This window comes from Scyliorhinus torazame, chromosome 27, assembly GCF_047496885.1.
Source record: "Scyliorhinus torazame isolate Kashiwa2021f chromosome 27, sScyTor2.1, whole genome shotgun sequence".
Classification (NCBI taxonomy): Eukaryota; Metazoa; Chordata; class Chondrichthyes; order Carcharhiniformes; family Scyliorhinidae; genus Scyliorhinus; species Scyliorhinus torazame.
The window spans coordinates 15,207,404-15,233,213 of NC_092733.1; the positions used below are offsets into that span (position 1 = coordinate 15,207,404).

The following is a 25,810-nucleotide window of genomic DNA, read 5'->3' on the forward strand; positions in this document are numbered from 1 at the left end:
TTTCACGGGATCTGGGCGTCGCTGGTTAGGCCAGCCTTTGTTGCCCATCCCTAATTGCCTCTTGAGAAGGTGGTGGTGAGCCGCTGCCTTGAACCGCTGCAATGCATATAGTGTAGGTGCACCCACTGTGCTGTTGGGGAGGGATTTCCTGGATTTTGACCCAGCGACAGTGAAGGGACGGCCGATATAATTCCAAGCCAGGATAGGGTGTGGCTTGGAGGGGGAACTTGCAGGTGGTGGTGTTCCCATGTGTCTGCCGCCCTTGTCCTTCCCGGTGGTAGAGGTCGCAGGTTTGGAAGGTGCTGCCGAAGGAGCCTTGGTGAGTTGCTGCAGTGCATCTCGTAGAATGGCACACACGGCTGTCACTGTGCGTCGGTGGGCAAGGGAGTAAATGTTTAAGGTGGGGGATGGGGCACCAATCGAGAGGGCTGCGTTATCCTGGATGCTGTCGACCTTCTTGAGTGTTGTTGGAGCAGCACTCGTACATTGGAGAGTATTCCATCACACTCCTAACTCTGCCTTGTAGGTGGTAGACAGGCTTTAGGGAGTCAGGAGGGGAATGCCTTGCAGCAGGATTCCCAGCCACTGCTCTTGTAGCCACAGTATTTATATGGCTGGTCCAGTTCACATTTCTGGTCAATGGTAACCCCTAGGATAGTGGAGGATTCAACTCAATGCCATTGAATTACAAAGGGCAATAGTTTTGGGTTCTCTCTCTCTTGTTGGAGATGGTCATCGTCTGGCACTTGTGTGGCATGAATGTAACTTGACACTCATCAGCCGAAGCCTGAATGGAGTCCAGGACAATGGAGTAGAATCTTGAAACGAGAGCTAGGCTGTCCAGGGGTGATGTCAGGAGGCATTTCCTCATACACGGCACAGTGAAAATCCGGAACTCCCTCTCTCTCCCAAAAAGCTGCTGAGGCTGGGGATCAATTGATTTTTTAAAAAGCTGCTGGATTTTATTTTAGGCAAGGGAACCAACGCAGGTTAGATACAAGGAGATAATGATACAGATCAGCCACGATCTAATGGAATGGCAAGACATACTTGAGGAACTAAATGGCTGAATGGCTAATTCCTGTTGGCTCTGCACTTTTCAAAGGGCACAGCCAGAACATAACACTTCAATTGCCAACCTGCCTACTGGGAGTAGATGGATTGACTCCTCACCTTTCGCCTTCTGTTTTTTTAAACTGGAAATATTCAAATGGAAGTCGGGATTCAGGTTTTTAATGTCCCATTAGATCCAAACACGCACATTTTTTGGGAGATTAGAACTTCACACTTTGGCTTTATACTGTCTCCATTAGTACGCTGAGTAATTGGACAGAAATCAGCCTCCAGCACAAAGAGGGACTATGTTAAAAATCATAGAATTTACAGTGCAGAAGGAGGCCATTCGGCCCATCGAGTCTGCACCGGCCCTTGGGAAGAGCACCCTACTTAAGACCTCACCTCCACCCTATGCCCGTAACCCAGTAACCCCACCTAACCTTTTTGGACATTTAAGGGCAATTTAGCGCGGCCAATCCACCTTACCTGCACATCTTGTGGGCGGAAACCGGAGCCCCCGGAGGAAACCCACGCAGACACTGGGGAGAACGTGCAGACTCCGCATAGACAGTGACCCAGCAGGGAATCGAACCTGGGACCCTGGAGCTGTGAAACAACAGTGCTCCGTGCCGCCCTGTCATGTGTTGAGCTGAAATGGCCTATCTTGAAAACATTTCTCATTTTCAATCATTTCTCGTATGCTGAATGGATTTACGAAATTAGATTCACGGTACAGCAATTTAAATCATATGCAAATTAAACTGCAAAGGTATGCCGAGAAATATTAATTTCTCCCGTAGATTCAGCCAATGTTGTATATTTTCGCATTTGTGGCTCAGTGGGTAGCACTGTCACCTCTTGGTTCAGAGGTTTGTGAGTTCGTGCCCCTTATAGGGTGATGAGAGGCGTGGATAGCCAGAGACTTTTCCCCAGGGTGGAAATGGCTGTCACGAGGGGACATAATTTTAAGGTGATTGGAGGAAGGTATAGGGGAGATGTCAGAGGTCGGTTCTTTACACAGAGTGGGGGGTGTGTGGAATGTACAGCCAGCAGAGGTGGTGGAGTCAGAGTCATTCGGGACATTTAAGCGACTCTTGGGCAAGCACATGGACAGCAGTAAATTGAAGGGCTGTAGGGTAGGTTGATCTTAGATTAGGATAAATGGTCGGCACAACATTGTGGGCTGAAGGGTCTGTACTGTTCTATGTTCTCCGGAACCTTGAGTACAACATTTAGGCTGACACTCCCGTGCAGTACAGAGGGAGTGTTGCATTGTCAGAGGCTCCTACTTTCGGACGAGACGTTAAACCGACTTTTTGTTGCACTTCAAATAACCGTAGTGCCATGTGCTATGCAAGAGAGAAATCACCAGGATTTCAACTCCTTGTCGCTGTTCAGAGACTCCTGCTGTCATTGCATCCCGTGAACGCTGTGGAAAATTACCATTTTGGTGAATCGTAGAAAAGTTACAGCCCAGAAGGAGTCCATTCGGCCCATTTTGTACCATGCCAGCCCGAGGGCATGCAGGCGCCCTTTCTAATCCCACCTTCCTGCACCCGGTCCTGTAGCTTAGCGCACTTAAGATGCAGATCCAGGTACCTTTTAAAAGAGTTTGAGAAATTTGCTCCTGTCCGAAGAGGGAAGAAAGAGAAGTGTCTGGTGAGCCAGAGAAAAAGCAATGCTACTGTACCTTAATGACTTTCCGATTTCTCTAGGTGCGAGCAATTCTTCAAACAGCTATCGTGTTTCTATCGCTGCTCTCCAGATGCTACAATGTGGGCAAGCCCAAGTCATTCCAATTCCCTTCTGAACGTCCCTCTATGTCAGGGCTTCTGTGACCAATGGTAGGTACGCTGATGGTCAAGCAGCTCTTTAAGGGCTGACCAACTTAGATGTGAGTATACTGGGCATGTGTGTGAAGTTGCAGTGTCAAGTACTGTCACTGCAGCCTCTGCGATTCGATTAAATATAGGCTGATGAATAAACTCTTCATTAAGAATTTATACAGCACCTTTAATGTAACAAAACATCTCTGGACACTTTAAAGAAGCGTGAAACAAGGTTTGACACCACACTGCAGAGCTTTTTTTGTTTATTCCCGGGGGAGAGCGCCATTTTCAAGGTCATCGTTTGTTGCCCGTCCCGAACCGTCCTTGTGAAGGTGGTGATCAGCTGCCTTTACGAACCGCTGCTCTACCATTCTGGGGTAAGTACACCCACAGTACTGTTGGGGAGGGGCATTCCAGGCTTTTGTCACAGCGGAAGTGAAGGAACAGCAAGATATTGGGACAGGTTGGTCAATGATGTCGGTTTTTAAGGGCTGCCTTAATGCCGGAGAGCGCGGGAGAAGGAATTTCAGAACTTGTGACCGAGACAACTGAAGGCACGGCCGCCAATGGTAAGGTGAGGAATTAAGGAGTGTGCAGCTCGGACACTGAACCCCCCCCCCTATCTTTACCCTCTATCTTCTACCTCCCACCAATTACCAACCTCGGGTTATACTTAGCCAGGTGGACTTGAGAAGAAATCTCCTTTTTTCTTCAGAACATTGTCACCCTTCAGCTCAAGTGACTTAAAAATCTGCTCCTCAGCAGGGAGGCCTCTGTCTACACTGGCTAACTCCATCTGAGCAAATTTGCAGCAAGGCCACTTACAAAGGGGAAGAATTTCTGACATTCTATCCTAAACCAACATCTATTTACTGTCCCAATGCTCTCCAGTCGAGATCAATTATGTCGATCCAGACCAGGGGCTAAACTGGGTATAATCCTGGTCACATGGCTCCACTGCTCCCTGGATAAAGTTGATGAGACTCCGGGTGACGAGGCAGATCTAATCTTGCCCTAGCTCTGACTGAATATTAGTACAAGCCAATATTGATCTCGTTTTGTAACGAGACTCAAATTTCTGGTTTCCTCAAAAATCTTCAAAAAGAATAACCATCTGGTGGAGAGCCACATTCCCTGTGATCAGAGTTATTCTATCAGCAAGTAGTAGCTGTAAAATGTCGGATGGGAATCGGGTCACCGAGTGAGCTGCCCCTAAATGTCCCGCTTACTGTCACTCTATCTATGTGCGGGTTAGCGAGTGTACTAACCGATGTGGAGTTGAGCCATACCGACCAGATCTCCAGATTTAATCCCAGTTTGCTCTTTCATATTTCATAGAATTTACAGAGCAGAAGGAGGCCATTCGGCCCATCTAGTATGCACCGGCTCTTGGAAAGAGCACCCTACCCTAGGTCCACACCTCCACCGTATCCCCATAACCCAGTAACCCCACCCAACACTAAGGGCAATTTTGGAAACTAAGGGCAATTTACCGTGGCCAATCCACCGAACCTGCACATCTTTGGACTGTGGGAGGAAACCGGAGCACCCGGAGGAAACCCACGCACACACGGGGAGAACGTGCAGACTCCGCACAGACAGTGACCCAAGCCGGAATCGAACCTGGGACCCTGGAGCTGTGAAGCAATTGTGCTACCCACAATGCTACCGTGCTGCCCATGAACCCAGTACTGACCAACCCAGTAGCTCTCTTGTCGCTGATCTCAGCCGGGGTGTGAGGGGAAGTTGTAGCTTCCTTCGCGCATCTGGCCAGGAGATGAGAAAGCGAAATCAGCCAGGGTCCTCTCCTCCTGCCCGCGATGTTGCCATGTCTGCTGATGTGCATTGACCTGCACGCTCATCCCTACAAGCATTGACTCAGACAGCACAGAAGGAGGCCATCCGTCCTCTGCCAGCTCTTGGTTGAAAGAGCTTTCCAGCTAGTCCCTAACTTGTTCTTTCTCCTAGTCCTGAAAACGTATCCTTTATTTTGTGTAATAATCTTTTGAAAGTTACACCGGCATCGGTTTTCATTACTCATTCGGGCAGCGGACTGAGAACGTCATCATTTGCTGCGTTACATTTTGTCCCCCTTTAACGTGTTGCCTCCGGTACTTTTTGCCAATTATCTTAAAACGTGCTGTGCCAATCAACAACGGGTGACAATAGAGCCTGCATTGGCTGTGACGTTTCCCATGGTTGAATAGTTTGTCAACACAAGCAGAAGGACAGCTTGGACAGAGGACACCAGGTACATGCGGAACTGGACCACTGCATGGGTCAGTGCCTGTGGAACTGATGCGGAAGGGGAGAATCTTCAGCTGAAAGAACTTCCCACCAATAAAAGTAACTTTACGACCAATTGCCCAATGAAAATGTTGTAAAAGCAGAATCGCCGGGTCACATACCCAAGTCATGGTTGGGACAACAGATATTGTTAAACTCATCTATTTTTAAATATAGGGAATGGTCCTGGTGATATGGCTGTCTGAACAGGTTCCATTCTCCCTCTACAGGTACAAAGCGTGTGAGCATGATCAGACCTGCGTTAGAAACTGGAATACAGATTTAAAGTGGTCAAATCGCACTGAGGGCACCTGTACTTCAGACTGTATTTCTTTCGATAAGGTAGGTGTGGTGTCTTGAAAGACTGTCAACCTCCAAGTAGATGAATAAATAAATGGTTCATTAAGGCAAATAACTATTTACAGGGAGTGAGATAAATGCCACTGTACACCACGACTCCAAACTCTTGATGAACAGTAGAACCCGCACTCCTGCCGATTGGCCCTACGGGTCACATGACCCTCTGGGACCCCCCCCCCCCCCCCCCCGCTTAAAGGGGCATGTTACCAAATCCCTCCCCCTTTAAGTCCCTGATTAACACATTACAGCAACAATGGAACTATTTACAATATTACACAAGAAATGGATCTCAGCACAGTTCCTCAGAAGGTATCTCGAGTCATGATGTTTCTTCAGTGTACTCCGTTTAACCTCCACCCTCCCACCAAATATCAGATCCAACCACGTTCCAATGCAGATGCCCATTAGCAACTCGGCGTGTGGAACCACTTGTGGTGGCATGAGGTGTTGTTCTCCTGGTGAGCTGGACATGGGCCAGTCCAGTTTGTAGAGAGGCGGATGACTGATTCTTCAAGGTGGCTTTCAAAGTTTGGACAGCTCTCTTAGCCAGTCCATTTGAAGCAAGGTGGTAGGGAGCAGTTTGAATAGTTGAACATGGTTGGTTCTCATGAAATGTTGGAACGCTTCACTGGTAAAAGCAGTCCCATTATCCGAAACCCATGGGTGGCGATTATCTGTCGCAATTTTTATAACATCGCCAATGAGGTCGTGGACTGCATTTCATGGGTGGCATTGCAGCACAGTAGTTAGCACTGTTGCCTCACAGTGCCAGGGTCCCGAGTTCAATTCCCGGCTTGGGTCACTGTGCGGAGTCTGCACGTTCTCCCCGTGTCTGCGTGGGTTTCCTCCGGGCGCTCCGGTTTCCTCCCACAAGTCCCGAAAGACGTGTTTGTTAGGTCAATTGGACACTCTGAATTCTCCCTCCGTGTACCCGAACAGGCGCCGGAGTGCGGCGACTAGGGGCTTTTCACAGTAGTGACAGTAGTAACATTGCAGTCTTAATGAAAGCCTACTTGTGACACTAATAAAGATTATTATTATATGTGCACAAACACTTGTGAGTGAACATCTATGATGAGCAAGAACATGGAGCCCATCAATGGGCCTGCAAAATCGATGTGTAGTTGTACCCATGGTCGGTCTGGCCACACCCAAGGGGGCATTAAGGCCACAGATGACAGTTTTTCTGTATATGGCTCTGTTCGACCAGATTGTCTATGTCAATATCCATCCCAGGCCACCACACATGAATGCGTGCAAGCTCTTGCAAAAATATCTGTCTAGCGGGAGTGGGAACAACACCCTTACTCCCCATAATAATACTCTGCCTTCAAATTTAACTCTTCTTTTCTTATCTGAAAGGGGGTAGCTGCTCTGACCTGTTTTCATGATGCCAGCCGTGGAGAGCCATGTGTTTGACTCCAGATAATATGGGATCATTTTGGGTCCAAAACTTGACCTGTCAAGCCGACACTGGCTAGAGCGGTTTCCGATGGTACTGCCAGGGGTGGTATACTTTCGGGTAGGGGAAAGTGGCTTAAAGTGTCCGCATTCGAAATGTGTGTGCCCGGCCTATGTTGAAATGCATATTCGTCAGCTGCCAACACTAGAGCCCAGCGTTGGACCCTAGCTGAAGCTACGGGGAGGAATAGCCTTATCCTCCCTGAATAAGCCGAACAGGGGTCGTGTCGGTAACTACTATGAAATGTCGACCGTAGTCATATTGATGGAGGGCGAGATTCTCCGACTCCCTGTCGGGTCGGAGAATCGCTGGGGGGGGGGGGGGGGGGGGGGGTGCGGCGTGAATCCCGCCCCGCCGCTCCGGCACTGGCTGCCGAATTCTCCGGCGCCGGTCTTTGGGCGGGGTCGGGGATTGTGCCGCGCTGATCGGGGGCCGTTTGTAGGGTCGTCGTCCCCGGCAATTCTCTGGGCCTTGATGGGCCAAGCGGCCACCCGTTTTCGGTCAGTCCCGCCGGCGTGAAATAAACAAGGTCCATACCGGTGGGACCTGGCTTGGAGGGCAGCTTGCAGAGTCCTCGGGGAGGCACGGAGGGAATCCGGCCCTGGGGGATGCCCCCAAGGTGGCCTGGATACGATCGGGGCCCACCAGTCTGCGGGCGGGCCTGTGCCGTGGGGACACTCTTTCGCTCCGCGCCGGCCTCTGTAAGGCTCTGCGATGGCCGTCGCGGGGAAGCAACGCCCTGCGCATGCGCAGGAAACACGCCAGCAGTTCTGCGCATGCGCCAGAATACGCTGGCGCTCCTGCGCATGCGCCAACTCGCACCGGCCGGTGGAGGCCTTTCGACACCGGTTGGCGCGGCGCCAACCCCTCCAGTGCCGGCCTAGCCCCTGGAAGTGCGGAGGATTCCGCAACTTCCGGGCGGCCCGCGCCGGAGTGGTTCACGGCTCTTTGGCACCGGTACGGGCCGCCCCGCTGCTTCCGGGAGAATCCTGGCCGGAATTTATTACCAAAATATTACAGCTAGTGCCTCTTTTGTGATTTACAAGTAAGCTTGTTCAGCATCGGTTAGAGTCCTCGACGCATAGGTGATGGGCCTTTCTGCACCATCTTCTATTCTGTTCTATTCTAAACCCCTCCGATTTGAGGGCTCAATACGAACCAAGAGACTGGATGACTGTAAAGCCAGTTTAACCTGTTCAAAGGCTTCTTTCTGATGCTCTCTCCAATACCACCTCTGGTGCTTCTTGAGTAGTGCGTGTGAGGGTTCCAGCATTGTAGAAAGATTAGGAATAAATCCGCAGTAATAATTCGCCATTGCCAAAAAGGATTCCAATTCGGACATTGTTGGCGGCCCGGTGCTTCCTTATTCACTTTTATCTTCTCCTCCATAGGGTGCAGTCCTTTGGCGTCTACCCTAAACCCTAAGTTCATGAGCTTGGAACGTACATTTTTCTCTCTTCATTCAGCCTGACACCAGCCTTCTTATAAATCTTCTTCAAACTTCTTCGAGATTTGCTAGGTGCTCGGGTCCCTTGGCGCTGTGAGGCAGCAGTGCTAGCCGCTGTGCCACCGTGCCGCTTCCCTTCCCTTGTATTGACCAAGGCGTTGCTTTCTTGAATATAAACAATATGCAGGGGTATGGGGAATGGCACTAAACCACTAAACTCATTTGGAAAGCCGCTGCAGGCAGCGTGGGCTGAATGAAATGAAATGAAAATCGCTTATTGTCACAAGTCGGCTTCAATGAAGTTACTGTGAAAAGCCCCTAGTCGCCACATTCCGGCGCCTGTTCGGGGAGGCTGTTACGGGAATGGCCTGCCTTGGTCTGCTTTCAAAGCCAGCTATTTAGCCCTGTGCTAGACGTGACAATTCTGTGATTGGGTAAGACACCCCCCCCCCGAGGCGTGGAAAGGCCAATATTTTACGCCTTGTTTTCCGACTTGAGCTGAAAAAATGCTTTGGTGCTGCAGAGGAGCTCGCTGGTGATGGTGCTCGAGTCAGCCACCACATTTCCTGATGCAGACAAGCTCCCGGAGTTGATGCAGAGGCACCAGGTGTCCCCAAAGAGGCAGCAATGGAAGCGAAGGTCACTTCCCACCAGCTGTGCTGAAGTACTTTATCTGTTCTTTCAGGAGTCACAAGTAACTCTGTTCTGGAATTGAGAATGGCAAGAGGGGGAGTGCAGGGGGTGGAGATTTATACATGCCGCAGTGGCCTCAGCGAGAAAATGTAAAGTGTTTTTAAAAAAAAAATTAATGTCTGCTTTGTTCTTTCATTTGCCCTTGAGCTTAAAATGTGAGTTTAAAATTCCCATTTGTCTCCAAGGCTCTGTCAGATCTCATTTTACACTGAGAGAACAGAGGAATGAACCGGCTCCCCTTGCTGCCTTATGTAAATGGCCCATGAAGAGACATTGATGCATTACACATCACCAAATAATCCAGGGAAGGTATTATTTTAATCAATTTGACGGGGTGTTTTGCTGATAGCAAGGCCCAAAGCAGCTCTTCATCAGCAAGAACGAATCTCGAGCAGTTTAATCTTCTCGGGGTTATAATCACCAAAACCTCAAGAGGAATGAAGTTGCGGAAACGAGAATGGGGACGGTTGAAGCAGGGGGACTATACATTAGATTAATTAGATCAGTTACCGTCTACTCAATTCAAATGATCAGATTAATTCCAATTATATTTTCGCATCAGATTCCCATTTTATGCTGTTAATTACATTGATCCTGTAATTCGAGTAAAGCATTCTAATTTTTTAAGCATAAAATGCCTTTGCATTATTAGTAGGCTGCTAAAGCACTCCCATGGTTGCTAGGTAACTACTCTTTGTCTGCCCTTATTTCTTGTTATGGGTGAAGCTGGTATTTCAAAAATGTATCCAACAAAGCCAGGACAAGAGTAACGGAGCAATTTGCCACTTATTGGTTTGTGATAATTGAGCAAACATGGTAAAATAGAAAACACATGCTGCAGAACGAGGCCATTCAGCCCATCGTTTCTGCGGTGGCAGAGAAAGAACTGTCCACGTTTCAGCTCTCAGTGCAGTGGGCAAAAGAGCTGAATGCCAGAGGTGAGGTGAGAGTGACTGCCCTTGACATCAAGGCAGCATTTGACCGAGTGTGGCATCAAGGAGCCCTGGCTAAACTGGAGTCAATGGGAATCGGGGAGAAAACGCTCCACTGGTTGGAGTCATACCTGGCACAAAGGAAGATGGTTGTGGTGGTTGGAAGTCAATCATCTCAGCTCCAGGACATCACTGCAAGAGTTCCTCAGGGTAGTTTCCTCGGCCCAGCCATCTCCAGCTGCTTCATCAATGACCTCGCACCACACAAGCGCCAGACAATGACTATCTCCTACAAGAGAGGATCTAACTATCACCCCTTGACATTCAGTGACATTACGATCGCTGAATCCCCGACAATCCACATCCTGGGAGTTACTATTGATCAGAAACTGGACTAGCCATATTAATACTGTGGCTACCAGGGCAGGTCAAGGGATAGGAATCCTACGGTGAGTAACTCACCTCCTGACCCCCCCCCCCCACAAGTCTGCCCACCATCTACAAGGCACAAGTCAGGAGTGTGATGGAATACTCTCCACTTGCCTGGATGAGCGCCGCTCCAACAACAATCCAGAAGCTCAACACCACCCAGGACAAAGCAGCCCACTGGATTGTTCCCCCTTCCATAAACATTCAAACCCTCCACCACTGACAAACAGTGGAGCTCTGTGCATCTACAAGATGCACTGCAGGAACTCACCAAGGTTCCCCAGACAGTACCTTCCAAACACACAACCTCTACCATCTATAAGGACAAGAGCAGCAGATACCTGGAAACCCCACCACCTGGAGATTCCCCTCCAAGTCACTCACCACCCTGACCTGGAAATATATCGGCCGTTCCTTCACTGTCATTGGGGCAACATCCCGGAACTCCCTCCCTAACAGCACAGTGGGTCTACCCACATCTCGAGGACTGCGGCGGTTCAAGAAGGCAGCTCACCACCACCTTCTGAAGGGCAACTAGGGATGTGCAATAAATGCCGGCCTAACCAGCGACGCCCGCATCCTGTAAATGAATTTTTTTTTAAATGTGAAACCTGTAATGCTTAAGCCAAGCATTTAAAAAAAAAAAAAAAAAAGTGCAATCATGGTTTCTGCCCCTCCGACTCCTTCAGGCAGTAAGTTCAAATTGCCTTCGGGTCAAACGATTTCTCTCCAACTCTCCTCTAAGCCTTCTTTAAATCTATGACATCTGGTTATTGACCTCTCTGCTGAGGGAAACAAGTCCTTCCTAGCTACTCTCACTAGGGCCTTTATAATTTTATACACTTCAATTATCTCCCCTCGGCCTTCTCCTTTCCAAAGCAAACAACCCAGGTCTATCCAATATTTCTTTCAAGCTAAAATTCTCCATTCCTGGCAACATCCTCATAAACCTCCTCTCCATTCAGATCACATTCTCCTTGTAACCTGATTGAAAAAAACTATAGGCACAAGCCCACAGCAATTATTTTTTATTCATTGGTGAGATGAGGGCATTGCTGGCTGGGCTGGCATATATCATCCATCTGTAACTTCCCTTGAGAAGATGGTGAGTACGTTGCTTTCTTGAACCGCTGCAGTCCCTGTTGTGTAGGTACACCTGCAGTGCTGTGAGGGAGGAAATTCCAGGATTGTCCATATTGTAGCCAGATCCTTTCGGAAATGCACTTAAATTCATCTGCGAAGGTGTGTGCGGAATTTTGCAATGCTTTTCTTTCCTCTCAACGCTTGAATGGTCTGTTTGGTATCACACTCCCCTCTTTGAGTTGGAAAGACTTGGGATCAAGCCCCATTCCTGGACTAGTGCTCATGATTTAGAGTACCCAATGAAGGGGCAATTTAGCGTGCCCAATCCACCTACCCTGCACATCTTTGGGTTGTGGGGGGCGAAACCCACGCAGACACGGGGAGAATGCGCAAACTCCACTCGGACAGTGACCCAGAGCCGGGATCGAACCTGGGACCTCGGTGCCGTGAGGCAGCAGGGCTACCCCACTGCGCCACCGTGCTGCCCTATCTGGGGTAAGAATTTGTTTTGTTGAAGGTGCTGACGGATGGATGATCTATTAAGCCCTTGAACTGTCTACCTCTTCGGGGGACAATGAAGATCCCATGGAAGGATTAGGGAAGTGCTCCTGGCTCATCATGGTCACATTTTGTGCACAAAGTGGCTGCCCTATTTGTTTACATGGCAAATATGTATTCAAGAACAATTCATAATAATAATAATTTATTATTGTCACAAGTAGGCTTACGTTAACACTGTAATGAAGTTACAGTGAAAAGCCCCTAGTCACCACACTCCGGCGCCTGTTCGGATACACGGAGGGAGAATTCAGAATGTCCAATTCACCTCACAAGCACGTCTTTCGGGACTGTGGGAGGAAACCGGAGCACCCGGAGGAAACCCACGCAGACACGGGGAGAATGTGCAGACTCCGCACAGACAGTGACCCAAGCCAGGAATCGAACCTGGGACCTTGGCGCTGTAACGCAACAGTGCTAACCACTGTGCTACCGTGCTGCCATTATTATTATATTATTATGTTTGATGGAACTGTGCAGAGGGACCTTGCTTTGCATCTAACTTGAGTTAATAGCACGCTGCAGAGAGGGCTTTACTCCGCTGCTATGGAATTGTACTCCAACATGAGCAAGCCCTTTGAGGAGAGATGCTGAACAAACTGAGATGAGAGCAAGGGCCTCAAGGGTGGACCTTCCAAATGTTAAAATGAATTAAGCCCTCAAAGAAAATCTCAATGTGTGAGAAAGAGGAAGTGACAGGCGAATCAGCTCATTGGTTGGGACATGAAAGACACGAGCTCTATCTCCCTTTTAATTAGCTGGCTTGCAGCCAACGGGCTAGCCTGGAGAAAAGAAAATGCAGTTAGCTAGCTGTAAGGACTCTGATAAAACAAGCAGACTTAAAGAACAAAGAAAAATTACAGCACAAGAATTGGCCCTTCGGCCCTCCAAGCCTGCGCCGATCCAGATCCTCTATCTAAAACTGTCGCTTATTTTCTAAGGATCTGTATCCCTCTGCTCCCTGCCCATTCATGTATCTGTCTAGATACATCTTAAATGACGCTATCATGCCCGCCTCTACCACCTCCGCCGGCAATGCGTTCCAGGCACCCACCACCCTCTGCGTAAAAAACTTTCCACGCATATCTCCCTTAAACTTTTCCCCTCTCACCTTGAACTCGTGACCCTGAGTAATTGAATCCCCCACTCTGGGGGGAAAAAGCTTCTTGCTATCCACCCTGTCCATACCTTTCATGATTTTGTGGACCTCCAATGAGGTCCCCCCTCAACCTCCGTCTTTCTAATGAAAATAATCCTAATCTACTCAACCTCTCTTCATAGCTAGCGCCCTCCATACCAGGCAACATCCTGGTGAACCTCCTTTGCACCTTCTCCAAAGCATCCACATCCTTTTGGTAATGTGGCGACCAGAACTGTACGCAGTATTCCAAAGGTGGCCGAACCAAAGTCTTATACAACTGTAACATGACCTGCCAACTCTTGTACTCAATACCCCTTCCGATGAAGGAAAGCATGCCGTATGCCTTCTTGACCACTCTATCGACCTGCGCAGCCATCTTCAGGGTACAATGGACCTGAACACCCAGATCTCTCTGTACATCAATTTTCCCCAGGGCTTTTCCATTGACCGTATAGTTTGCTCTTGAATTGGATCTTCCAAAATGCATCACCTCGCAAGGAAGGGAAAATAAGCTTCCTCTGAATTATCAACACTTGAGTAACCGAGAGAATTGACACAGTTAAGCTGATAAGATCAATGTTCAAAAAAATAAATGGTTGTCTGATGTTCGCTGAGCTCTGGGATGAGGTGCCGTTGGAAAAAGCAGACTGCTCCAAAGGGATTCTGCTGACTGCAGGAACGGGAAGAGAAATGCAGAGGTGTAATTTTCAGGCCCAGTTGCTTACTCACTTAAAACAAGAACATAGAAGGCGGGGGCAATTTGATTGGAGCATTTATTAGCTGAATTTGAATGGATGGGCCTCTAACCAGGTGATCTAGAGATGTCACTGAGCGGAAACTCCAAAAGTGACTGAGGGTGCCAGGAAAATAGTGTGAGGTATTTTTCAATCTTTGGCCTCCGCTTTCCAGCCTGGAGGAGGTCTCGCCCAGCCCAGTACATTCCTGAGTCTCGGATAAATACTAATACCTTCTTAACGAAAGGAGAGGTAAAAGGAATGGGCGAGACTCAACCCATTGAAAAATTTAAACCATAGGATGTCAGATAGAGGGAAAGTCAAATATAGGAGCCAGGCAGAGCTTTCAAATTATTGTTTTAAATTGAGAACGTAGTTGATGGATCACCCCAGTTAGATAATCAAGATCCGTCAAATAGTGACTGGGTGAAGTTAAGCTTTTGTTTCAACATAGAACTGTGGTACCACTGCCCCTTTAAGTTGGCCCATGTGACTGGCTTGGGGCCAATCGCACGGGAGCACGTGAACTGCGACCAATAGCAAGCTCGCATGGGGCCCGAGGACCAGGGGCCCAATAAGTGTGGACCCCGGGGCGGGAGAAACAGGATGATCCTATTGTGTACTGTACCTGAACTTATGTCAGCCTTTGCCTTTCGATAATAAATCCATTTGTTACTACTGGAAGCCTCCAGAGTTTAATCTCAAGCCTCTACATTGGCGACAAGGTGAAAGGTTTGATTGCAGCCGGCAGTACTTCATGATTCCGGTGGGGGGAATGAAGGTGCAATTGGAAAAAAATAAAATAAAGACCAACAAGAGTCGGGAACAATCAAAACGTGAGGTAAAAGGCCTATTATCTGTAAACTTGATCCGTTTGACCAAGAGGCTGAAATTGGCGCCAGTACATTGAGCGGCTCCTCTATTTCTTCACTGTGAACGAGATCACAGGGGGAGACAATCAGAAGGTGATACTTCTTGACAGTTTGTTGGCCCTAAACTTATAACTTGACAAGGAGCCCCAGAGGCACCCGACTAACCTGTGAGGAGGGTGTGATCCTGTGAGGAGGGTGTGATCCTGCGGGGTCCTGTGAGGAGGGTGTGATCCTGTGAGGAGGGTGTGATCCTGCGGGGCTCGTGGGTCAGCGCGATGGGACACTCCTCTCTCACAGGAGCTGCATTGTGCCCACCCAGAACAAACAACGATGCGGATATATATGGTGGCCAGGAATTCATAAAGCCAGCGGAGAAATGGTACAGCAATGTCGGCCTTCTCAGACTCAACAAGCAATGCCTCCATTTGCCGGTCCCCACCCCTGGGTGTGGTCGGGTTGCCTAAGGACCAGGGTCCATGTTTACTACGTGGACCCTTTCTTAGGCAGGATGCTTTTAGTTTTGGTGGATACCCACTCCAAGTGGCTGTCTGTACAGGAGATGGGGGCCACAACCTCAGCGGCTACGATGAACACATTAGGCCGAGTGTTCGCTACACATGGGCTGCCTGAATCCATCGTATCAGACAACGGGACCCCTTTTACAGGGGACAGTTTCCGAAACCTCATTCGGGTGAACGGCATCTGCCACACCAGAATGGCCCCATGCCATCCCGTGTCCAATGGGCTGTCCGAGAGGGCCGTCCAGACTTTTTAAAAGGCTCTCTGGGGAAGAGGAATTTTAAAGTGGGGATGTGCAAGGGGCTAGAATTGGACTGGGCAAAGATGTCTCAAAGGGTTTTGAGGCTAGAGGTTACAGAGATGGGGAAGGATGAGGCCATAAAGGAATTTCCAAAATAAGTACCTGTCCAAGTCTTGAATGCTGCTACTCATTTGATCAGAAAGAAAAACTTGTATTCATATCGTACCACCCATGATCACAGAACATCCGGAAACTCTTCACAGCGTGTGAAATGTTAACACGCAACAGTCAATTTCTAGGCGCAAGGTCCACGAGCATCAACAAGATGGGCAGCACGGTAGCACAAGTGATTAGCACTGTGGCTTCACAGCGCCAGGGTCCCAGGTTCGATTCCCTGCTGAGTCACTGTCTGTGCGGAGTCTGCACATTCTCCCCATGTCTGCGTGGGTTACCTCCGGGTGCTCCGGTTTCCTCCCACAGTCCAAAGACGTGCAGGTTAGGTGGATTGGCCATGATAAATTGCACTTAGTGACCAAAAAGGTTAGGAGGGGTTATTGCGTTACGGGGATAGGGTGGAAGTGAGGGCTTAAGTGGGTCGGTGCAGACTTGATGGGCTGAATGGCATCCTTCTGCATGGTGTATGTTCTATGTTTATGTTTATAAGATAATAACCAGGGGCGAGATTCTCCGACCCCCGCTGGGTCGGAGAATCGCCGGGGGCTGGCGTGAATCCCGCCCCCGCCAGTTGCCGAATTCTCCGGCACCGGAGATTCGGCGGGGGCAGGAATTGCGCCACGCCGGTTGGCGGGCGCCCCCCCCCCCCGGCGATTCTCTGGCCCAGATGGGCCGAAGTCCCGCTGCTAGAATGCCTGTCCCACCGGCGTGGATTAAACCACCTACCTTACCAGCGGGACAAGGCGGCGCGGGCGGGCTCCTGGGGGGGGGGGGGGGGGCGCGGGGCGATCTGGCCCCGGGGGGTGCCCCCACGGTGGCCTGGCCCGCGATCGGGGCCCACCGATCCGCGGGCAGGCCTGTGCCGTGGGGGCACTCTTTTCCTTCCGCCTTAGCCACGGTCTCCACCATGGCGGAGGCGGAAGAGACTCCCTCCACAGCGCATGCGCGGGGATGCTGTGAGCGGCCGATAACGCTCCCGCGCATGCGCCGCCCGGCAATGTCATTTCCGCGGCAGCTGGCGGGGCACTTCCGCCAACTGGCAGGGCGGAAATCAGTCCGGCGCGGGCCTAGCCCCTCAAGGTTAGGGCTCGGCCACCCAAGATGCGGAGGATTCCGCACCTTTGGGGCGGCGCGATGCCCGACTGATTTGCGCCGTTTTTGGCGCCGGTCGGCGGACATCGCGCCGATACCGGAGAATTTCGCCCCAGATATCTGTTTTGGTTATGTAGCTTGAGGAATGAATATTGGCCAGGACACCCTCATCAGTACTGCGCTCGGCCTAGATTTTGTGCTCATCTTTGGGGCGTGACTTGAACACGTGACCTTCTGACTCTGGAAACCTAGCGTTAAGCCACAGCTGATCAAAGTCGCTGAGGCAGTCGTACGCTTGCCAATGCAACCCTTGCAACGTGTAATGGGAGATAACCTGATGGAGATTATTAGTGCAGCATTCACATTCAAAATTGGGAGCTTCCCCGCTTCAGCGCTCTTAATTACATGTCTGAGCCAATCCCACTTTGGAAGAGTGCTGTTCCTTCGCAGCACGTGAGACTCATGTGAACCCTGGTTCCAGCCGAATGGTAAATGTGTGACTATTTTGCTGAAGGATTATGACATGAATGACAAATGGTCGCAGATGTCTGTGAATTATGTCACATCGATAAGCTTTTGTCTGCTTGGAGGATGCTGGGCCCCAGGGGGAAATCTGCAGCCGGCTGGAAATTTACTGGAAGATTGCTGCCAGTGCTGAGGAGTTGTCAAGATAGATGAACTCCCTGTTGTGATGTGTGGGACAGGATGTCTTCGTTAGAAATTGCCTGTCATAAAGATCTGCAGATTTCTCTGCTGCTCCCAAGTTGTTTTTCGGACTGCCTCCCCCGCTGCGCCCCCCCCCCCCCCCCCCAAAACTCTCTCTCTTTGTGCTATCCCCTCCAACCAAAGGTATTTTCTTGCGTTGGACCAATTTCTACATGCACCAAATTTTCCTTTGCTACTTCTCAAGAATAATAATAATAATTGCTTATTGTCACGAGTAGGCTTCAATTAAGTTACTGTGAAAAGCCCCTAGTCGCCACATTCCGGTGCCTGTTCGGGGAGGCTGGTACGGGAATTGAACCCGCGCTGCTGACATTGTTCTGCATTGCAAACCAGCTGTTTAGCCCACTGTGTTAAACCAGCCCCAAGAAGCCATCGTTCTGGTTGAGCCTGAATAACAGGCTCTTTGGCCAGCCATCCACAAATGCATTTTCCAGCATGCACAGGATACTGGTCAGGAATTGAAAGCCTGACTGATTTACTCCCCCGATTAGTGTGCCTCCATGCTACCCGCCACCCCATTGTCCGTCTTCAAGCTGGTCAGAAGCCAATCCAATGGGCAAGGCTGAAATTAGTCCCTGAGGACCATAGGATGCTCTCCCCTATTGAGAGAGGGAGAGAGAGCTGACTGATGGTGATTTAACCCGATATTCACCACACCTCGGGCAGGGGGCAAGGCTGAGAAGGCGGGGCCTTCATGAATAACCTCAGCCGGTACGGGGATTGAACCCGTGCTGTTGGCGTCGCTCCGCAGCACAAACCAGCCGGGCCAACTGAATTAACTGACCCCCCCCCCCCCAATGCCATGGATACCATGTAGTAGAATGTTGAACTCCAGCTCACTGTCCATATCCAGGATCTCGCCCCCCCCCCCCCCCCTCCCCCCACCGGCCAAAAACCACCACCCCCACCTCCACAACCCCCTTTCCACTCACTGTTGCCTCCTCCCATTCACCTGGAATCGAGTCAAAATGGCACAGAATGAGACTGTTTGGCCCATCAAATCCATGCTAGCTCTCTCTAAAGCAATCAGTCCCATTTCCCGCTCTATTCCTGTAGCCCAGTAACACAGCTTCTCTCAAGTGTCCACCCAATCGCCTTTTATAACCACTCAATGCCTCTGCTTCCACCAGCCTCATGGGCAGCGAGTTTCAAGTCATCACCACTCGCTGTTAGAAAAGGTTCTTCTTCGCATCCATCCTACATCTCTTGCCTAAAATTCCATGTCCCTTATTCCTTGTACCATCAGTTACTGGGGGCAGATATTCTTTGTCCACCACATCTGAACGTATCATGATCTTGTACACTCCTATCAGATCCTCTGTTCCAAGGTGAGCCCTTGACCCCCCCCCCCCCCCCCCAGGCTCCTCCTCCTCACTCGGCATTGCTGCTGGGTCCTCACCTCTGCTGCTCCCGGTGATAGGACGGCATGGCGGGTGGGAACTCCCGCGAATATCAATTCCCTGCCACGCTGCTCAACATGAGACTGGAAGACAAGAGTGCGGCTTTGGGCTGGGGGAATGCAGGAGGAAAAGGCCCGAGCATCAGGAGGGCAGAGATGTGTAAGAATTTTTTTTATTTTTTATTTTTAAAAGAGGGCAGCAAGGCGGCGTAGTGGTTTGTACTGGGATATTGGCGCTGAGGACCCGGGTTCGAATCCCGGCTCTGGATCACTGCCCGTGTGGAGTTCGCACATTCTCCCCGTGTCTGCGTGGGTTTCACCCCCACAAACCCAAAGATGTGCAGAGTAGGGGGACTGGCCACGCTAACTTGCCCCTTAATTGGAAAAATAATAATAATTGGGTACTCTAAATTTTAGTGGCATGTGCAGTGAGAGCTGTAGGGTCTCCCCTCCGCCGACAACTCGGCCGTTCGGTGGGGGGGGGAGCATCAGGGGCGCGGGCCACAGGTAATGTCCTGAGGCCATCGATACGTGGCACGGCGTACTCCTAGAGTACGCTGCTCTGGAGGGGGGGAGCAGCATCGCGAAAGCGGCACAGTCCCCTATTTGGTCGGCAACCAGAGAATCCAGCCCAGGGTTTTGCTAATATATGACTATGTATTATCAATAAAACAGCACGGCCTTAAATTAACTGATGTTCATGGCTTAACGGCCTTCTTTACTTTATTTCCTTCCAAGATGTACAAGGATGGCAAAGACCTGTGCCAGAGCACGTCCGGCGATTCCTTCAAGGTCAAATCCTGCAACTGCCTGAACATGGACAAGCACGATGAGCAGGTGATTAAAACCCTGATGCAGGAGGACAGCACCAAGGCTGGTATTAATGGAGAGCTCCCGTGCAAAGAGAAGCGCAGCACCCTGAACCAGCTGAGGCTCTCCATCCGCAAACGCTCGCTCTTTGTGGAAGACGTCGATGGCAGTGGGAGTGGATTCCCCACAAACGAATAGTTAAAGCTACAGTTGCTGTCTCTCTTTTACTTTTTTTTTGCATAGTTGCTGCTCTTGTTAAGGGAACCTACTCTTTGCTGTGATCACACTGAAATATTCCAGAGCTAACGCCCACTCCATCCCTCGCCACCCCCCCCACAACACCACTCCCTCCCCCTCCTCGGTCCATCCTCACCCTCTACCATGCTCCATTCTGGCACCAAATTTCTTTCCAATATGAGCCCAGCTTCAACCAATTCACCACAAATGAGAGAGTTCAGGGAAGGAAAAAAACCACCCCCTCTTCGAACATAGACCATACAGTGCAGAAGGAGGCCATTCGGCCCATCGAGTCTGCACCGACCCACTTAAGCCCTCACTTCCACCCTATCCCAGTACCCAATAACCCCTCCTAACCTTTTGGACACTAAGGGGCAATTTATCATGGCCAATCCACCTAAACTGCACATCTTTGGACTGTGGGAGGAAACCGGAGCACCCGGAGGAAACCCACGCACACAGGGAGAACGTGCAGACTCCGCACAGACAGTGACCCAGCGGGGAATCGAACCTGGGACCCTGGCGCTGTGAAGCCACAGTGCTAGCCACTTGTGCTACCGTGCTCTCTCTCTCCCACCATCCTCCCATACCTTCTCGTTCCGTTTTCCCTCTCACAATCTGCCAATCAGGATTAAGGTTACAACCCCAGTCGAGGTTCCAGCCTAATTTATCAAGCTTGTCAATTTTTCAGGTGTGAAAAAGTGACGCAATACCATTTCGGGGACGTTAAGCTGGAATATTTGGTATCGGAATGTGGTGCATCGTTTGCCATCAGATTTCTCCTCTGACAAGTTAGATATATTTCACCCAACAGTTTTGTGTTATCTTCGTATCGATCGTCATCCAAAATGTAAATTAGCACAAAAATACGGAAGGGTTAAAAAAAGCTTTAAAGAAAGCAATTGGAACAAGAGTCAAACAAACAGTGAGATTACTCTATCAAAAAAAGGACTAGGGCAGCACGGTAGCACAGTGGTTAGCACTGTTGCTTCACAGCGCCAGGGACCCAGGTTCGATTCCCGGCTTGGGTCACTGTCTGTGCGGAGTCTGCACGTTCTCCCCGTGTCTGCGTGGGTTTCCTCCGGGTGCTCCGGTTTCCTCCCACAAGTCCCGAAAGACTTGCTTGTTAGGCAAAGTGGACATTCTGAATTCCCCCTCTGTGTACCCAAACAGGCGCCGGAGTGTGGGGCTTTTCACAGTACCTTCATTGCAGTGTTAATGTAAGCCTACTTGTGACAAAGATTATTCCAAGTTTCATGGACATTTCCCCATTCCCAAAACAATTCTGAAGCTCACATTTTGACCAGTGAGGCAATCCCCTCCACACAACTTGTGCAGTTCTCTTTAAAAGACACACAACTTAATCCAAGAAAGGTAAAACTAGCAAGCAGATAAACATCGTGACTCCTCTCCCTAACTCCCGAAGTCTAACTCCAGGATATTAACCCAATCTTTCCACTGTACTTCAGTACATGTAATAATAAATCAAATCAAATCAATCTTACAACTGACTCTGATCTTCTCCATTCTGGAGCGGTTATTTCGAGTGAAGCAAGCCTAAATCTACCTTAAACCTTCGATCCTATGAGGACGAATCAAGTCCCTGTTCAGGGCTTGTTAAAATTGTACTCCCTGTTCTGTGGCTCCTCCTTTTCAGTGTAGGTTAAAATAAACTGCCCCCATCCATGCCTCACTTTGTTTCGACGCTCTGAATCACACCTCCTCCGAAATCATTTCTCTATTGGAGGCAAGACTCAGAATAAAACAAGATGTATAAAATTAAAAGAGAATTTGTCTGACAGCGTGCCAACATCTCTGGCAAAGTTCCTAGCAAAGCTACAGTCTCTTTTGTCGCAAACCTTTTGATGCTCCTGTTCTGCAGCTCAAGTGTAAATGGGGTGGAAATTTCTTGCTCTCAATATAAATCCTGCCGTGAGGAGACGGGAGAATTATTTACATTTGGTATTCTTAACAATTACTGATCACACTCTGTGGGGGTGGGGGAATAGATTCTATAAGTTGCACTCTGTATTTAAATATAAATATAACATATAAATATCCATGAAAATATAGTTTACTTACTGGATTTTATGATTAATGACTTTTTGGCTTCCAAAATGATCACATTTTTCTGTAAATTTCTAATGCTCATTTCATAGTGGAATTAAAAGGATGGAATAACTGTGGAGCATTCGTCACCATATTAAAAATGTAATTTTGTGATAATTTTCAGAACCTCTGTGCATGTTAGAATATCACTGCAGCGCATGGGGTTGTGCATCTAGAATTGCAGGACTGCTGATGTGATGCTTCACGCTGCATTACGAATTTACACAGGCACAGGTTTGAGTGGCACGGACAGAGGTTTCGCGTAAAGGGAGAGTGTGGCCATCGCTGAGGAGTCATTTATTAATTTAAAAAAAGTATTGTCACAACCTTTGATTCGCTCTTCTCCTAGAGGTAAAGTACATCTCAGTGGCTACCAGTCACTCAAAACTCCCACTGAAGTGACTACTTGTTCACATATGAGCATTCTATTGAGAGGAGCAGAGGGGGGTGGAGATGGGTGGAAGAGGAGAAAGAAGGTCAAATCAGTCTGACATAAATCAGGAATGGAAATCTTAACGCCCCCCCACTCCCAATCTTTAGCATTGGGCCATCTCTGCCAAACCAGTCAATTTAGTCAAAGCCTATTTTACAACTAAATATTGGTGCACCCTGTGCGTGGACATTTCCCACCCTTGACCTTCGCCCATTGCAATGGAGGTACACTTGGATTGTAGCAGTCATATAGCAAACGGGCCAATCCCAAATGGTGCATTATCGTTGACATTCCAGTTCGTACCACATGACTTGGCGCAACAAACATTGCTACCTGGAGTAATAACGAGTGAGTGACTGGCAAATCCTGGGTTAAATATTTAACAAGGACACCCGTCATCCAGGTGGCATCAGATGGCTGAGTTGATAGAACGTGTGTGAATAGGGCGGCACGGTGGAGTAGTTAGCACTGCTGCCTCACGGCGCTGAGGACCCGGGTTCGATCCCGGCCCCGGGTCACTGTCCGTGTGGAGTTTGCACATTCTCCCCGTGTCTGCGTGGGCCTCAGAACCCAAAGATGCTCAGGGTAGGTAGATTGGCCACGCTAAATTGCCCCTCAATTGGGAAAAAAAAGAATTGGGTACTCTAAATTTATTTTTAAAAAGAATGAAACCCTCAATGATCAGGCCGGTATTATACAGACTGGCTCGCGTTTAGGCTCCTCCACTTCTTTGTTCGAAACGACAGGATTGAATAGGTGATTAAAAGCTTCTAAAACTATTTTATTTTTTTAAAAGTCCATTTTTTTTCCTCCACCGTTTAATATAGCTCTGCACTTGATTCTGAGCTTTTTCCTGTTTTAATTTTTCAATTTACTGTTCAGTAATCCTACAACAAATTCTAATTTACCAGAGGGTGAAGAATTTGGCTCGTCATCTGACTTGAATCATGTTATCAATGACGTGGGGACAGTCAGTGTACAGACTGCTTCAATGCTTGCACTTGTCTCTCAATGAAACAGATCTTTTTGCTTTGCCAATGCTGTATTTCCAGGGAGACTGGACTGATTTTTAAATCTAATTAGCAACTTGCTGCAGATCAAGCATGCGCAGAAACTTAGTCTGTCAAAAAAAAACTAATTCCATTTGTGATACAACGCGCCTGTATCAGCAACAGGACATAGGCTGGGAAGCAGAAGAATTGTTCCCTCAGCAAAGACTGGGGTTGACCTTGCTGAGGCTCTCGTAGAAGTCATAGAACCCCTGCAGTGTAGTAAGAGGCCATTCTGCCCTTCGGGTCTGCACCGGCCCCTCGAAAGACCACCCTACCTAGGCCCAATCTGCTGCTCTATTTCTGTAACCCCCAGCCAAAGGGGTAATTGATCATGGCCAATCCATCTAACCCGCACATCTTTGAACTGTGGGAGGAAACCAGAGCACCCGGAGAAACCCACGCAGAAACGGGGAGAACGTGCAGACTCCGCACAGTCTGTCACCTGAGGTTGGAATCAAACCTGGGTCCCTGGCGTGGTGAGGCAGCAGTGCCAATCTCTATTCCGTATCTCTGTACGGAGTTCAAAACTGCTTAGTTTTGTTATAATTGTACGATTAATCGCTTTGGAATGTAAATGTAAAATCAGCGCAGTCCAAAAGTAAAGCCGGCTGCACATTTTAGTCGTGCATTGCTTTGTAACAGGTGCAAAAAGCACAGATGATTTGACCATGATCTCTTGAACGTTTTGGCTAAATCAGTTTTTCTCAGGCTTCAAGCGTAGAAATACTTTTTTTTGTCAACTTTATAACTGTATAAAATGGGAAATATAGAACTGGGAAACATAGTTACAAGAGATGGATCGATAACTTACCCAAGTCTGGCCAGGCCCAATATAAAATCATCATTCCCTGACTCCTGCTAGGTGTTGCTGTTGGCATGGTGCCGACCCCGACTTTATTGACAATATTCAAACAGAGCAGTCCAAGCCTCTGAGACTTGAGGGGAGATGGGCCTATTGGTGAAAGTCAACTGGGAACTCCATTAGGTGAAGTGAGGTGATGGGGCATGCGGGGTGAGGGGGGGGATGAGCAGTCCTATTCTTAACCTGACAACATGACCACCCCTTTTCCATACAATAAACATATGAATGATCACTTTACTTGGGAATGGGAATGGGAATTCCCATTTCAACTTGGGAACTACAGCATGTCAACAGGCGGGGAATGTTCTTGCATTGTTGATGCCGCTTGCTTCAGACTAGATTCTTACCAACATACTCCTGTCACACAATAGGTTAGTGACAAGTCTCTGCTTCCCCTTGCCGACCCCCTTGCCCTGCCTGCGTACGTTTAAAATAAAGAGTAAAATAGATTTGATTGAAGCCTCTTATATTTTAGGCACTGTTCCTGCCTCGTCATGTCTCGTATATGTTGATGAGAGTCTGTTTACCTTACTGTGGCAGGTTGTAAAGATCTGCCGTGGGTTTGGTCCCTGTGCAATGTGTGCTGTAAGCAGGATTTTCTTGTATAAATGGATAGTGTGCTTTTCTTCTCTCTGCTCCCTCTATATTTTTATTAACCAGGTTATCTGTCCCTGTACTACTGGTATTGTGCAATTCTACAGAACTGTGAGATTTACTAATAAAATGGGAAACACGGTGATAAAACCCTTCACGTCATGTAGACTTATTTATATTACGGAATTCCAACACAAGGATTTCTCACAAATCCTTTACTGTTAAGGTTTCCATAATGCACTAAGTTTGTGTCAAACTGTACAACAGATTTAACATTTCATTCAGGGGATCAGATTAAACGCTGACATTTATTGCCCATCATCAATGCTCATGGGGAGCAAGGTGCTGTCTTGCTCGACTCTTTCAAAGGACAATCAGTGTCAAACACATTGCTGTGGGTCTGGAGTCACATGTAGGCCAGACCGAGTCAGGACGGCAGATTCCCTTCCCCTGAAGGATATTTGTGAAACTGATGGGGTGTTGATGACAGTTCGGTAGTTTTATGGTCACCAAATCTGAGCGGTGCTTTTTATTGCAGATTGATTTAGTTCTGAATTTAAATTCTCCGGTTGTCATGCTGGGATTTGAGCCAATGTCTCCCGATCATTAGGTCCCTGGGTTACTAGTCGATATCTTCTTGTTAGACCGTCCCTCGGGACCGAGGATGATTTGCTTTTCTT

At 48.8% G+C, this 25,810-nt stretch overlaps 1 protein-coding gene across 1 annotated transcript in view; it reads left to right on the forward strand.

Moving 5' to 3' along the window:
- rtbdn (retbindin) overlaps positions 1-25,280 on the forward strand; it is a 62,852-nt gene extending 37,572 nt beyond the window's left edge. Inside the window, exons 4-6 of the mRNA XM_072490991.1 lie at positions 2,772-2,900; positions 5,402-5,513; positions 19,772-25,280. Of these exons, the coding sequence (XP_072347092.1) occupies positions 2,772-2,900; positions 5,402-5,513; positions 19,772-20,041 (511 nt within the window). The 3' untranslated portion in view covers positions 20,042-25,280. The remainder of the gene's footprint in view (positions 1-2,771; positions 2,901-5,401; positions 5,514-19,771) is intronic.
- Positions 25,281-25,810: the final 530 nt, after the last annotated feature.